Below are 17,679 nucleotides of genomic sequence, written 5' to 3' on the forward strand. Positions count from 1 at the left end.
TTTTTGCATTTTTTTTCAGAGAAAATGAAAAAATGTTTTATTGCCAAAAAGGTGATTTATGGTTTAAAATTTGCTGTTAAAAATGCATAATATGAATGTCTGATAAAATATGTAAAGAAAGGCTGGATAAACATTTTAATCCATTTTAATTCTAAATAAAGAAAATTACGAAAAGAAAAAAAAAAGAAAAAAAAGACGTATTTGTGAATATTTTTTAAACCTATGGATAAAACCTTCATAAAACTAGTTACAACTAAGACGAACATGGTAGTCAATCATATTTTAAAAAGAAACTGAAATGAAATTGCGAATTTTTTTAAAAAAATAATTGTTTTAATAATTGGACCAGTCCCGATCGAAATTAACTTAACCCATTCAAAATTAACACAAAATAGATAAAATAATAATCTATTGCCTTCTTTTTGTATTTACCACTAGGAAATCTATTTGATTGCAAGTTCAATTACTTTTTAATTGTATTACACCTTAACAAACTAGTATTCTTATATTTACATTTCTAAATATTTTTCCTTAAGATTCTTTGCAAATTAGAACAAGAGGCCCATGGGCCACGACGCTCACCCGAGTCAATACGCCCTGCTGTTCATCATCATCAGATTTCTTCTCCTATTTATTCATATGTAAAGCTTTCATTATCTGTTCTAGGCATACCCTACCCTCAGATGCCATGTTTTGTGTGAAATTGAATCTTAACTTTCTGAGGATGCTATATTCATAAAACTAATCATGGCTTTGCTAACCTTGTAAGCGGAATTTTAAAGATGTCTGCCATCCTTACCTGGGAGGGGGGGGGGGGGGGGCATGATTTGAACAAACTTGAATCTACACTACCTGAGGATGATTCCATATCAATATGACTAATTGTGGCTTTGTTGACCTTGAGAAGAAGATTTTTCAAGATTTTTTTTTCTATATATTTCTACGTAAAACTGATCGCCTATTGCGGTCCTACCCTACCCCCGGGGGTCATGATTTGTACAAACTTTCTCCTATATATTCTCATGTAAAACTTTGATCCCCCATTGTGGCCCCACCCTACCCCTGGGGGTCATGATTTGAACGAACTTGAATCTACACTACCAGAGGATGATTCCATATCAATATGACTAATTGTAGTTTTGTTCTTTAGAAGAAGATTTTTAAAAATTTCTCCTATATATTCTCATGTAAAACTTTGATCCCCAATTGTGGCCCCACCCTACCTCCAGGGGTTATGATTTGAACAAACTTGAATCTACACTACCAGAGGATGATTCCATATCAATATGACTAATTGTGGCTTTGTTGATCTTGAGAAGAAGAGTTTCAAGATTTTTTTCTTTATATTTCTATGTAAAACTGATCACCTATTGCAGCCCAACCCTACCCCCGGGGTCATGATTTTTACAAACTTGAATCTACACTACCTGAGGATGATTCCATATCAATATGACTATTTGTGGCTTTTTTGTTCTTGAGAAGAAAATTAATAAAGATTTTCCCTATATATTCCTATTTAAAACTTTGATCCCCATTCTGGCCCCATCCTACCCCTGGGGGTCATGATTTGAACAAACTTGAATTTTCACTATGTGATGAAGGTTTCACATATGTTTCAACTTTTTCAGCCCAGTGGTTCTTGAGAAGAATATTTTTAAAAGATACCACCAAATTTTCACTAATTCTTAATTATCTCCCCTTGAAAGAGGGCGTGGCCCTTCTTTTGAACAAACTTGAATCCCCTTTACCCAAGGATGCTTTGTGGGAAGTTTTGGTTGAAATTGGCCAAGTGATTCTGGAGAAGAAGTCGAAAATGTTAAAAGTTTACAGACGGACGGACAGACAGACAGACAGACGGACAGACGGACGACGGACAAAATGTGATCGGAAAAGCTCACTTGAGCTTTCAGCTCAGGTGAGCTAAGAAGTTCATATTCTCATGAACTACCGTGGGATGAGTAGAATAGTTATATTTGGATGTAATTGAAGCGAAAAAAAAAATTGTAGTTACTTACGTGTATTAAATGGTAGTGTTATACCTGCTTGGCGAATCAAATGGAGGATATCGCTTTCCTTTAAACCTCTGCTTGCACGTTTCATGTCTTCTATTTGGAAGAGATCTTAGTCCATCTTCTCCGGTGTTGTCAGTGTGAGGGAGGGAGCTTAGAAGGCTTGGGATTTTTCATAGCTTCATTGACCTCTCTGTATTTAATCTTAAATAAAAGTTGAAATGACCCGTGCATATTTGGTAGTCATTGTATTGTGCAAGTTCAACACATGGTTTAAGACCTACTTGAGACAAAATTATATGAACATGGTCATTGCTAAAAATCCCGAGTTGTTGTATGTCTTCAGAACAATCAATTTCGCATCTTCGAAGGAAGCTGCACTGCATTATCTAAGCATTTTTGTATAAAATTACATAAAGTTATCAATGTTAAATCATAAAAATACTGTATACTGCTATAAAACACATGGCTTGTAAAAAAGAACTCCAGACGACATGCTTACAAATAGTAATGTTTTAACCTCCTTTCACTGTTGCCACTAGAGTGTTTCACAAAGGGTGATAACTCCTTTATCAAATACCATTTTTTAAAAAAAATTTTAAATGCATTTTATATTTTTAATTCACAAGAACGTACCCAAAATAATGAATATTCAAGTATGTTTGCTTTCAAAATAAAGTTTATATTTTATAAACCTATCTTGGGATTTTTAATAACATGACACTGAAGTTTTGGTTATTTAGCATATTTGTTAGGAGTAAAAAAGGTGAGGAGATTAAATTTTTATACCTCCGTATCGAAGATTCGGGGGTATATAGTTTTTGCCCAGTCCGTCCGTCCGTCTGTCTGTCTGTTTGTCTGTAAAAACTTTAACATTACCTATAACGTTTGATTGGTTGGAGAAAGTTTAACCTTCGCTATAAATTGCCATACGGGGGCATCAGTGTTTCAAAAACTCATCTTGTTTATCATAGAAATGGATGTTAATGAAAAAGTTCAATAATTTTTTATCTATCATTCGCATTCTGTTTTCACAATTCAATTCACTTAATCCAACCATTGGGTATAATTTAATTATTTTGAATGTTGAGAAAACGGGCCATGTAAAACATGGGGGTAGCCATAAAATGGGTTAGGGGACAAAAACAGGAGGATATTTCACAACCCATTTTTTTTTAATTTATACATAATTAATATCCTTAACAATCACAATTTTTCATACAAGTTTTATTATATTTGATGATATTCTTTTGTACTGCATCCGAGGTCCTTACAGAGAATACGGCTCTTAAGTATCCACATCTGACTAACACCACTTCTTGAATTTTTTGCTGTTAATATTTTGGTAAAGAGTAAAGGAAGAGGCTTGGTAGAACATTTACTAAAACCTACCTATCTTTATTTGTAAGGATTTTTATGAAATTATGGAATCCAGTATAGGTATATGTTTGGTTGCTGGAAATATCAAAAATATTAAAACCCAACATGGTTTTTGAAGAATATCGTCTTAGATGATAAATTTGAAGTTTTTAAGTCAAATTATTTAAATCTATTGTTATGTGTCTACAAAATGTGATTAAAATATCACGTTAAATAAAAAAAAATATATAACAAAAAACATTTTTAATGGCCCAAATATATATAGAATTATGTATCTTTGTGTCGTCAATTGGTTAAAGGACTTTAAACCAAGCTAAATCTGCATAAGGAGTACAGTTTTGAATGAATTTCACTGACAGAAGTTTTTGCTTTTATAAGCCATGGCAACACATTGCTCGAAACCAAATAAAATATAAGGAAATATATACATTTTGGTGTTTTTTTATGTGTAGTAAATTAAAAACTTGACTTAAACTGTTTTAAAAGAAGCATTTTGAAATAGTTTTTTTTAATGTAAAGTACCTGGCCAAAAGTCTGTCATAAAATGGCTGGCGTAACGAAATGTGAACGATGTAAATGCAAAATTCAAAAATGAAACAAAACTCAATAAATAATAAGTACTTACCCTTTTATCTCTAGTATTTAGTTGCATGACACTAAGATTTAATAACTTGCCTTAGAATTGAAGCGTAAATGCTCTAAATGTAGTGCTGAGGCAAGGATCGCCATATTTCCTTTACTTTCATGATGAGGTCTTGAGATAAATATTGTTAACCTGTCTCTGAAGACAATTTTTATGGTTCTCCACACATTTCAATTATTTATATCTGGAGATTGTGATGGCCAAGTTAGACATTTAATTTCGTTGTTTTCGGTTTTCCGTATTATCGTCCTGGAATAAGTTGTCACCACTCCAGAAATAAAACAAATTAACAGGTCATACATTTGTATTTCAGGAGAAAGGTACACTAATTCTATCAGATTTTGATTTTACGAAAGGTTCTGCCAAACGTGATATTAACAATAAAACATTTTGATGAAATAAAATTCTTTCAAAATGCTTCTCCTCCACAGTTTTTATTCGAATAAAAAATGATACACGAGAAGTACCTGACCAGAAGTCTGTCATAAAAATGGCTGCCGAAACATCAAAATTCAGAAAGTCATTTTTTTTCTTTAGCGTTGGTAAATAAATCACTCTAAACAAGCTGCTGTTGAATATTCCTTTCCGTTTAGTGTATACAATAATTTAATGACATCATTTTATAAAAGTGACGTAATATCTGTCAAATATTTAGCAATTGACAAGATGGATAGTAAAGGTAAAAAAAATTGTCTATCCCTATAAATAATGCTATAATAACTATGTCTTGGCGTCTGTGGAATCGAAAAGTACTTGGCGATGTTATGGGGGTGTATTCCTCATGAAGGAGTCGGAACATTTACAGAAGTCGATGGGAATATTACTTCCCAAAAATACATTAACATTTTGGATATTTTTTTATTCGAACAAAAACGGTAGAGAGATCGCATTTCGAATGAATTTACAACTTTGTCAGCACCTCGATTTCATAGATTTAAAAAAAATCAAAAGAAAGACCATGTATCTAAGTGTGTAGTCTACATGTGCATAAAGTTCTGTTGAAGTCCGACCAAATCCTGGAGGTAGTATCATTTTGAATTCATAGAATTTTCTTTTTCTTTCTTTTGAAACCCTTAATAACGTAATCCAATCACATAATCATGTATCCTAGTGTGTTGTAAATCTCATTGTTGCTTACTTGTGTATAAAGTTTTACTGAAATTGGACTAAATCTGCATGAGGAATATAGTTTTAAAAAAAAAATTCTTAGAACTTTTTATTATAAATGAAGCTGAAAACTTAATTGTCTTTTTTATCGTTATTGCGAGAATTATCGCCCTTGTTATATTTAATTACTTATCATTTTTACTGTAATTAATATTCATGGTTGTAGGAACCGGGGGGGGGGGGGGGCACGGGGGGGTGTGCCCCCCCCCAATAATTTTGCCGATATATAGAATACTATAGAAAACATAGCTACTATATGCTTGTGCCCCCTCAATAATAACGCCTGATGACCAGTTTTTTTTTTTTTTTTGGCTTGTCAAGGAATTTTGGTAGTGATAGTGCCCCCTCAACTGAAAATGTATGGTTGAGCCTCCTCAAAGTGAATTTGCCTCCTACAGGCCTGATATTACAGTAATGTTGAATTAGAATTTAAATAATCAATTATAATCCTTGTATCTTTCTCTACTTGGATTGATAAATATTTGTTAGTTATTAGCTTACTTATAGTAATCACTTTGTATTATATATGGTTTTTGGAATATATGGGGTTTTCACTGGCGATTGGTTAAAGTAAGGTTTTAGAAGTCAAACTCGACAAGGCCGTTGAAAAATCCCTGCTTATATTGTATAGTGTTAGATGGTAAGTGTGCGATCATCCCTGCTTATTACTCGCCAGAGTGGGTCGTCATCCCTGCTCTGAACTTGGCATCTTTTAGCAGCAAGTGTGCGGACATCCCTGCTTGTTGCTGCGCAAGATTAGATGTGCGGATTTCCCTGACTGTATCTTGTGGTAGAGCACTGGTGTAACTGTTTCGTTAGTGACATGGGTGCGGTCATCCCTGCTTGTCACTGCGCAAGGACAGGTGTGCGGTCATCCCTGCTTGTCCCTTGTGGAAGTGCGCTTGATTTGTGGACTCCCATGCCATTGTAACTTGGTCGCTACCAGTAAGGACCATATATACGCAGTATCTAGTTATTAAAATTGCGCATTGTATATATTTGCAGCATCTCAGGACTATCCGTTTCCATCACGGGTAGGAGCCCGCGGGGTTTCACAAGTAGTGACCTTCCTTGCACGTTACATAAATAATGCCGTTCGTCGAAAAATGAAATACAGAAATTACCTATATATAGTACTTTACTGTTTGAATTAATTTTGTTATCAACTAAAAAAAGTTTTTGTTTTCTATTTGCAGTAACCAAGGGACACCTTCTCTAAAAATCAATAAAATCGGATTAATGTTTCCTATTATAGTTGTCTAGAAGAATGAGTAAATTTAATTTATCAAAATCGGACCGAATCTTACGGAAAAATAACCTTTTGAAAGAATTTCACATATTTTTTTTTATTTATAACTATGGCAACATCGTTTGTTCAAAATCAAAATCCGATACATGCAGTATTATGTTTCAAAGTGTAGTTAACACATTTGTTAATTTTGATTCCAACCGGGTAAAATTATTTACAGAGTGACAAGGGACAGATTAAGTAAACCTTACTCTTGAATGAGCTGTTGTGGTCTCACAGCTTATAAAAAAAATCGTCTCTCAGAACAAAAAAAGTACAAGTTTGCAACTTCTGTATACCGATTCCGACTACAAATGTTCTTTTTTTTTTTAAATAAAAAATTCTACCATTAATAATTTTTTATACAACAATCAAATAAAAATCATGTTTTAATGTGTTTGTTATTTGATTTATTTATTTAAGAACGCGCTCTCGCTGTTAATCATATCGTCTTTGTAAAACAATAACATGCTCGCCTCATGGAAGCTGATAATAAAAAAAGTCAGGCCATCATTAAAACTATCTTTGTTTCCCCTAACCCGACCCTAAAATCTCAAGTTGGGTAGGTAGGTAGGTAAATTATTTTTTTTTCTGGCAGCAGTTTTGAAAATACATTCTGAAAAATAAAATAATATCTTTATAAATAAGAAAGAACTAAAGAAACCGATTTTAAACCATACATCATACAAATGAAGCAACATGTATGGTAAATTAGTTCAGAAAAATCATTCATTTGAACATGTGAAATATCTCAGGCCGGCGTAAATTTATCGAAATCAAATATTTACAGAAAGACAAGATTCGCAAATATTCAACAATCGGACATCCGAGTATATTTTTCAAACATACTATCATCTTCGAGTACTTACACAGACACAATGTCAAGTGCCTCGCGTGGCGCAGTGATTCTACTGTTTCATTTTGGAGTCAGGACGTAATTCAGAAGCTTATTTTAAGGCACAGGTTCCGACGTGGATCGTGGAGATTGGTCAGTTGAATGAGAGCGTTAAAAGCGTAGGTCCAGTGTCGCAGTACACATGTGATGTTGGCACGAAAAAGATCCCTTACTGATGCTAAGTGATCAATGGCCATAAGTGCCGAGTAAAAGTCTAAATACGGAGCCCTCCACCAGGCAGGTGTTCAAATGTTGTAGGCCTTACAATTTTTGAAGGTATTTTAAAGCAAAGAAACAACCTATTTAAAAGGGTCTAATTAAAGAAAAATACAATGGACGTCTCAAGAATCCTTACATTAAGCCACTTTTAAAGATTTCAACACTATTTGGAAAGAGTGTACATGTATAAACAATATTGAATTCAACCAAACCATATCTTAATTAAATGATTAAAGTTTCATATATCTAATGTTATAGTCACGAAGTTTACCCCCATACATAACAGGAATGAAGAAACCACATCTGAATTATATTTATCAAGATGAAATAATTATACAAAGACATATTTACAACTCCAATCGTCCTATATAGTAAAAATAGGATCATACATGAAATGTTTATTAGATCGAAACAAATGAAATGCAGTGAAATTTATTGATATGCATAAACAAAGTGGACCCCTGATCTACTCATGGGCAGGCTTTGCCATGCTTACTAAGTACGTTAATTTTACAAGACACATTTGTAAATACCTTCTTAACACTCCTTAGTTGTGGTATATTTAATTCACGAAATGTTTCAAGAGTGAAGGATTCTAATAAGTTAAAGAAATATAAAATCGATACGTGTTTTATAACACGAACTAATTATAACCCTCTGTGGCCACATGTTGTGGGCGCAAAATGAGAGTAAAACAAAAGCCGCCGTTCTGATAAAAACGGATTTTGATGAAATTGTATTTTATGAAGTTGATAAACAATAAAAAAAATATTTGAATAATCTTATTTAAAAAAAAAATTTTAGTCGGCATGATTTAAGTGGGTCGGTCGCGTTCGGGGAAATAAAGGTAATTTTTATTTTGGCCTCATCTTCACCATAATGTATTGTTTAATGAACTTTTAAGCTTAAATATTGTTCGTTATCTCCATACATTTTACTTCTAAAGTGTTTTTAATACTTAATTACGAGGGCTGTTATTGAGACATTTACTCCAAAAAGGAAAGAGATACATTCTTGAAAATTCGTTAACATTTATTCAAGAAAAAAAAAACCCAACAAATTCGTCAACATTTAATCAAGAAAAAAGTAAAACAAATGTGCAGAATGTCTATAGTTAATATGATCATTAGATAAGTCCTATGAAATTATAAACTTGCATATGTCCATTTACCTGGAGCAGCATTTTAACGTTACGTAAGTCGTAGATTTTTTCCTCATGTTGAAACTATCCTGAAGTGTTAACTCTTTTTTTCACTTATACAATATTCTAGAAATTAATTCTCTCTTTTCTTATAAGGTTCTTTAAAGAATAAAATATATGGTGTAACCTTCCAAATGTAAAATCGCGAGTGTGTCGTATACAGTTTGACTAGCATCATGCAGAACCGTCTTTTGTACCCAATGGTTGGGGTAAAACACCATAATTTCATCTTTTACCGGGAAGATCTAGTTCCCCTTGATTAAAGATTTTCTTGTATTTCATTTTTTCCTCTACTCTATGAAATACTAAGGAGAAAATGGAAAAGGCGAAGATAGGGAAGTGTGGTCAATCTCAAAAATTCTATAAACAACAGGACACTAGAAACAGAAGAAAAATGCAGACCACTGATAACACCAGAAAGCATGAAAGCAATAAATACTGAAGTAATATAAAAACAATTACTGAGTATTAAATAGTGTATTACAGTCCCTTAATAATCTGTATGAAAGCAAACGGTTCATGCCACTATATACATGTACTTCCATTTTCAAATGCCTTTGTCCGAGATAAGAAAAAATAATAATAAGGAAAAAGCTTCATTTAAACAATGAAATGCTTTTCTTTTCTTGGTTGTTAGAATGGGAATTATTTAAAGAATGAAGCTTATTTTAACCTATGTTATACGATATAACATAACTTGGGACAGTTTACGCTTTATAAACCGCAAAGCGGTTTATAAAAAAACGTAAACTGTCCCAAGTTATGTTATATCGTATAACATAGGTTAAAATAAGCTTCATTCCTTATAATTTAATTTCAGCGTAGACAATAAGACAAATTTCCTCCAAAATGGCTTCAAATTGAGCATATTTTAAAAGTAACGACAATCGGAGTAATACGTTTTTGACGTAACTCATTGTGACGTAGCCAAGTAATGTTATACGATATCAACGGAATCTTACTCGAGTTATGCATTTTTTTTTCTGCAGTACCTGCAACGTTGATTCCCATAATAACAAAAAAAAAAGACATTTTATCGTTTGTATTTATATCTGTACAAATAATCATCTAAAGTAGGATTGAGTAGATTAAAAATTGTATTATTGTTTTGCACGTCATCGTAAGTTTCATTGATGAAAGAGCCACGAGACACTGCTCAAAAAATCTGTACAGGTGATATGCTTATTTTTGTTTATTGACTGATAAACGACAATGGTTTTCTTAAGAGATAAAGGAAAAAATATTCAGAGGATATAAATATAACATCATAAAGCTATTTGTTCAGCAAGTCACAGAACTGGATGCTTTCTCTGGTTGTTGCTTAGTAATACACTTAGTAATACGGTGAGTGAGACTTGCTAAGATTTCTTATTATTGAATAAAAATAGTTTTCTAATTGTATGAGGTAAAAATGTGGATATAAGAAATAACTGTCTTCGTTTTGTGCTCTATGATGATGATCAATCAATTTGCTCGCGTTATCACGCGAGCAAACTAATTGATCACATCATAAAACTAAAAAAAGATATACATTGAAAGCCGTATTCACTGGATGGTCAGTGCGCGTGCAGCGGCGACTGTGACGTCTAAAACGTCATCTTAGACAACGTTGCAAACACTGGTTGCAACAGCTGGAGAGAGCTTTGTATCTGAGCAGGAAAAAAAATTATCAAGCATATCGGTGGAATATTTTTCAAACATTTCAATCTCTTACACACAACAAAAGGAAAACATGGTAGTTATAACGTAATTCGGACAAGTTTAAGCTTTTACGACAGAAGTTTGTTCATGAAAATTGTGTCGTCAGAAAGTATTTATTCAAATCCAGACAGTACCTGTCACGGTAGCCTTGTGGTAGGTGGTCCGCATTATGATCGGGAGGTCTGGGTTCGATTCTCATTCGCCGAACCGCGTCGAACCTGAGACGTAAACTTAGGAAGTGACTGTTCCTTCGTCAAGCGCCCGCATTAAGAGTGAAAGTCATGTGTCTTTCGGATGAGACCTTAAAAACCAAGATCCCTTGTCGCAGTAGGCGTTGGCACAATAAAGAGACGTCACAGCTCAATGGCCCTCGGTGCCGAGTAAAGGTCTAAATTTAAAGCATTTGTTACAACGTACTTCGAAAAATTACGCACTTTGAAAATTTCTTTTCAAAGTGCGTTAAATTTGGGATCAAGTTAATGCTTGAAAAAATTCTTTTCAAAGTGCTTTAATATCACTAGTTAGATAACTTTTCGGTGATGACGTCACTTAAGAAATAGTTTATCCCCGCACAATATGATGGCCCCTTTTTTATATACAGTTATTTCATTAGTATTATTATTTTTTTATTTGTATCGTATTTAATTTTGCAAAGCTTCTTTAGCCAAAGTATAATCAGTTTGCTATTGTTGCTTAGATCAGCGATGTGGCCCCTGAGTCTCCCTTCTTTAATATATTAGGGTGCGTTATTTATTTTTTTTTTCAGGAAATCTTATTTAAATTTTTCATCTGTTTTACGTTAACTCAAATTTATTAGGAGACAGAATATCAATATCATACCAGTTATGTCAATACATAAATTTTGGTAGGAAAAATAAAAAGTTGAGTTGAGGGACCTTCAACTTGTCTTCTCCTCGTTCTTGATGAAGGTAGATAAATTCATTAGTTTTTCGAAAGAAATAAAACAAAATAATGTTGTCTATTATTAAAATCTAAGCCCAGAATTTCTTGTTTTATACATATTTTTCAAAGTGCGTCAGGTGTCTCCATGGTAAAAAATGCTGATGTACACTCTTAACGCACTTTGAAAAAAAATCGAGGTGCGTTGATATTGTCCAAAATTTAACGCACTTTGATTTTTTTTCCAAAGTGCGTTGATTTTGTCCCAATTTTAGAAAATTTGGTAAAAAATTTCAAAGTGCGTAATTTTTTCAAAGTGCGTTGCCCTTTTTGAGTGAAAAATACTCAAATGGGAATAAAACAGGATATCAACAATCAACGAATCAATCAAATCCGGATTATATATTAAAACAAATTAACTCTTTCGTTGGTGTATATGTTTTGCTATTCACTAGAAAAATATCAATATTGACCTTCGCCTCGGTTATTTTAATTGACGTTTTTCTGGTGAATTTCGAACAATATTCACTACCCAAAATTTTCATAATTGTATACTTTTGAAACTAAATTGATTAAGAGATTTTATTGATAAATGAATATTAGTTTGTTACTTTGTTATACATATCAAAATGCTCGTGAATTTTCAGGAGGATGTTTCCATACGTCGAATTTTACTTAAGAGGCCTTGATCCTTTTGGATTATATGACGTCATTTTTGACATCATACCCGCCAGCAAGAAAAGCTTCAAGTTTCTGAACAATAAATGGGTTCCAATCTCGAGAAAGGAAGAAGAATATAAGAATCAACCCTTCAAACACCAGGACTCTCCTCGGATTGGATCGGAGTGGATGACTCGAAAGATTTCCTTTGAAAAGATGAAATTGACAAACAAACCAAGCACCAAGGCTGGGATTGTAAGTGATTTTTCTTCTTTGTCAAATATTCTAACAAGACAAAAGTGATTCTCCTACTATGTAAAATAATTTAGCAAGATAAACGAAATTTCTTAGTATATATAGGAATTATTTATGGAATTATGAACGGGTAACGGCTTCAAATCTTACCTAAACCCATGAAAATAATAAGAATGTACCTTGGTATAAATTATTATTATATATACTAAGTATACTATCATTATAAATTAGTAAAGTATATAGTATGAGTTTATTCGAAAGGTACGAAGGCATTTTACCTAAGGTTAGAACTATTGCCTTCGTGCGGAAAACAAAGTCCAAAGTACCAAATGTTATTATTTTATTTTACCCGAAATCGATCATACTAATAACTTTTGAACAATCTATTTATTCACCATCAACGATGGTCACTGCCTATACATGTAAAGCAACAACTCATGGATGTATATAATTTTAAACAATAAACGAAATGATGGTGATGTTAACATGTGTTTTTTAATCATAACTTTTTCTATATCTAATTTTACTTTACTTATTTTAATAATATTTATCAATATGAAAATCATAATTTGTTAATATTTTTTTAATTCTATGGGCAAAATCTTCAAGACAATCCTTGGATATATGCTTGCAAGTAAAACGCTTTGGCCACCCTATTAAATCTGAATGCAAATTACAGCTTTAATTCGCTCAAGCCGTATAGTCCAGATAACTTTTTATGCTACTGAAGGAATAGTTATTTGAAAAAGTAAACCTGATATAGGAATAAATTACACCTTTAAGATGAAATGGTGAGACTATCAACAACTCACCATGGTGAAGACATATGGTTGTCGAAATAATATTATTCTAATTTCATTGTAAATCTTTTCAGTATTATCATTATATAATGCCTAACAACTTAATAGTCCTTAAATGTTTTACTTAAAGGAGGAACACCACAACAAACTTTTATATATTAAAGGTCTGAAATTTGTCTTTTGAAATAAAACTATCATCGAAAGATCACTGTACACTCCTATATATTGTTTTTGCATTTTTTCAGAAATTAAAATGGAAAATTTATTTTGTTGAAAGCAAATAGGACACATGAGAGGTATAAGTTATCGATATGACTGAATTTTGTAAATCCACTGAGATAATTCTTCTGCATGTACACAAAAGGGTGAATTTCGGTAGATGTAGATGATTATCTTAATGCGTATTTTTTCAATCCATTTTTTCCCCCTTTTTTATTTTCTCTTTGGACAGCAAGCTATATGATTATTATTCCGCTTGTTTTATAAAGGTCTAACGTTATACCTATCTTTCTCTATTAATTTGTTTACAATTTAATTCATGCCTTTTAATACTGATAACAACAGTATTTTGAATTAGTTTAGGGGGGATAGGGGTAGTAAAGAAAAACACCGTGGAGGGAATTTCTGTTAATTTATTATTTGATGGTATCATCCAGTTGTGTTTAAATCATATAGATAGGGACAGTATCTTAATTTCATTATTCGAGAGCATTAAAAATTTTCAGCAACATACCAAATAATTTATAGTCTTTATGACGTCACAACTGACGTTTTGCTAGTTACGTCATATATAATGACCTAGTCATAGTAAAAACCAAAAGTTTTTCCAGATATTTATTTCAGAAAATGTATATAGTTGACTCTTTTTTCACATTTAGCGTTTTAAATGAACAATAGACTGATTTTCTAGCATATTTTGTGAAATTTATATTTTTTTATTATTACATGAGTTGAATGTAAACGATTGATTCTCAAATTAGTGATTATTTGATCCATCAAAATTTAAATATAAAATCAAATTTCATATTGTCCACAGCCACGAACAACAACTATAATAAGCATAAAGATTTGCATCGGCAATATCTATATCTATGGGAAGTATAAAAGTTGTTCTTGACCGTGGCCACATCTAACTATGGGAAATCTGTCGAAAAAAAAAAAACAGATTTTTAACGTTTTTATGAAACTGTAGCATTTTCCAACTGTCGCACGTGCTTGATGGCGCATTATATAAAGAAATGAGTTATATATGGAAAAGAAGTATGTTGTCCTCTAACATTTAACGTATAGTATTCTTCTTGAATCGAAGCTTTATTTTTGTGAAAAAACACAGGGCCAAATATGATGGTTCGTGGCTTTAGCTCTTTGTTTTGAATTGATGCATCGTACAATATTTGTTTAAAGAGGGTGCCTCAACAGGTGTAAACACTACTCATCCTTTAGCCCTCTATATAAATTACATTTATATATATATATATATAGAAATAAATAAAAAAAATATATACTACAGCTATACGTTATGAAATAAACACACTATATATTAGCAATATATATACTATTATTTATAGATTCTACGCACTTGTTTACAGTTTTTAAAATTTAAATTGATCCTTGGCCTATTTAGAGTTTTCTTTGTTTTTAATGGTTTATCATAGGCATCATCAAGAATACAGCGAGCTGCTCATCTGTGTAACTTAAGAGTCCTATTAAGGCTACAGGCATTGTCACATTTTTTTAACAATTATCGATTGATGGCATATAATATAGGCGTTATTAAATAAATTTTATCGTATTTAAGGATATATATTTCTTGATTCCACGTAATACAGATTTCTTTGAAATCATTATCTACAAATGCCATCGATTTGTGAATTGAAATTGGGAGAATTTTCAATATGGATTCGAAAGATTTTGTTCATGTGTAACACTTTTCAGACAATGATCTGACACCTGTAGAAGAGATTCTGGCTGGTCAGCTCTGACCGTCGTTGGTGTATGCATAAGAACATAAACTGTATGCATAAGAACATAAATTAGTTTTGCTAGTGTTCAAAATCACCTGATTTTTCGAGCACCATATTTCATTATTGTTTAAGTCAGAGGATAGCACATTTTGCGTTGAAGAACAATAACTGTTTGAAATGTGTAATGTAGCCTTATCGGGATATGTCAATAATAGAATTTTCGAGAAATAATGGAAGATCCTTAATAAAAATTAAAAAGAGAAGTGAACTTATAATTCATCTCTTTGACACTCCCCCTCTAACTTTTTTTCAGATTCTACGTTACCAAAGTAGACACTCTGAAAGTTACTGTCAATTCATTGCACTGCTTTGGGGCCAAACTTGTAGCATTATACGTTTTTTAATCAAAATATCATGATTAATTGGATGAAAGGCCTTACTAAAATCAAGAAAGGTTATGACAGCAAATTTATCATTATCCATTGCTTGTAACTGTAACAATTCATCAGAAAGTTTAGTAAGACCAGTTTGGCATAAGAGATCAAACTTTGACAAAAGGCTACGAATATGATTTGTGACATGTTTTATAATGATATTTGACAAAGTGTGAGGATTGATATTGGTCTATAAATATCAGGGTCCAGTCTGTCTACATTTTAAGTACCAGTCCATATAAAAATCAGACAAAAAGGTGATACTTGAAGGTCCTCAGAATTTGATGATTTTCCACACATAGATTTTCTCTTGCACTATGATCCATATATTTAAAATTAAAAAAAAATGTTTTAGTTCATGGTTACTAGGAAACCTGGTTAAAGAAATTCCTCTAGCAACCAGCCACTTTTTCCATGTGGTCGGACGAAAAGTCACTAATCTTTTAAGATTTAAAATGAAATGTAAACATGAAAAAATAAATCCTCTTCACTGGTATAATGAACACATTTTAAGTGTTTTAACAACCCAACACGTACATATCAGATTTAAAAATAGTTCTGTGATAGACTTGCATGTATTTCACATAAAAGGAGTTGGATTTCTCTGTTGAAATCCGAATTCAAATACGTGGGTTTTTTTGAAAATTAGTGCCCGTTGCCTAGCAACAAAAATGGATGTTTTAACTAATAAACAGTGAAAAATTGTAAAGTGCTACAAAGAAATATTTTATAAATTGTTATCTTAGAGTAGGAAAAATAAATTTTTTAAAGTGATAGAATATAAATCAGACTTCTTAGCAAACTAACGACTATTGTACAATTACTTATTTACAGGGCAACAGCAAATTCCGCATAGCAACAAGGCGGCAAGGATTAATTTTGGTAGATATTCATGTACATTAGTAAGAAATGTTTCAAATTTAGTCCTAAAATTGCAGTTAAGCAGACTCAAAAACGCATTATGGACCTCATAAAAGTATTTTTGTTATATAAATTTCCCATGGAAACGATTTTGAGCGCATAACAACCACTTGATTTCACTGAGTGTTTGAAAGATTCATTCTCTGTAATTACTTTGAATCTTATATATGAGCAGGGGTATACATAGTCACAGAATTTCTTCAATTTTGCTATATGTGTTGTCAAGAATTTGATACCTTTAATCCATGAGGCAAAAGTGTGTTGCTATGTAACATGGTTACCATGGCAATGTACCCTGAATTTTGAAAAAAAAATAACATGTATAAACATGTTCTGAGTCCTATAGTTAATGCTTAACAGCAATTCAGAAGTGACAATGACTGTGTCCAAAAGTCAAAAATTGCTGTCTTGTAGCAAATGGACAATTTAATTTTGGTCTAATGATTTTTTTTTATATTTACATATCCCATGGCAACAATTTTGAACACATACATGTACATTGTAACAACTACCTAAGATGTATCTGATTAAGAGTTTAATCAATTCTTTATATAATCACTGTTTTGAAGAAGAGAACACACATATTGTAGATAGAATTCGATGTACTCATCTTGAATATTCATTAAAGGAATACATTTTGCAATCATAAACTTTAAACCTTGAGATGACACAGTTTTACTATGGAAACAGGTCCTTTAATGCTGATTTATTAGATTCAAATGAATTAGGAAGAGTTTTAATCAATGGAGTTTTTAATTATATTTCAACTTATTAAGGGAGTACAAAACATCCAAAATACTTTTTACTCATCGGCTCGGCCAAGATCAGGTACCCATGTTGGTTGCAGAATAACAAAAAAAAAAATGAAATCAAATTAAATATATTACAAGTATGTTCTATGTAACACTACATCCTTTTGGCAGATTGTCTGAAATTTTTGTCAATTTCTGTCAAGCAGTTAAAACGATTTCACTCTTACTATTATAGAGACCCAAGCGAGCTACGGACTATACATATTCAGGCATAGATTTATCTTTATCATATTCAACTGAACAAAAAAGTATAATTCAAATACAAACTCTTCACAAAATATTGTCTCAGCAAAAAAAGAATCACATAACTCATTTCCATTAAAATGTTACACTATATAAAGGACATGGGTAAATTTGTTAATCTTTGGGAGTTTTTCTACTCTTAATATTTGGACATTTGAAGAAAAATACATTAAAGTACTTTCATTTC

The 17,679-nt window shown here is 32.1% G+C and overlaps 1 protein-coding gene across 1 annotated transcript in view; it reads left to right on the forward strand.

The window, feature by feature from the left end:
- Positions 1-17,679, forward strand: part of LOC133193978 (T-box transcription factor mls-1-like) — a 158,454-nt gene that overhangs the window by 73,624 nt on the left and 67,151 nt on the right. Inside the window, exon 2 of the mRNA XM_061329890.1 lies at positions 12,051-12,318. Within this exon, the coding sequence (XP_061185874.1) occupies positions 12,051-12,318 (268 nt within the window). The remainder of the gene's footprint in view (positions 1-12,050; positions 12,319-17,679) is intronic.

This window comes from Saccostrea echinata, unplaced genomic scaffold (genome assembly GCF_033153115.1).
Source record: "Saccostrea echinata isolate AGI-Se365-2 ecotype Australia unplaced genomic scaffold, CSIRO_AGI_Sech_v1 ptg000028l, whole genome shotgun sequence".
NCBI lineage: Eukaryota > Metazoa > Mollusca > Bivalvia > Ostreida > Ostreidae > Saccostrea > Saccostrea echinata.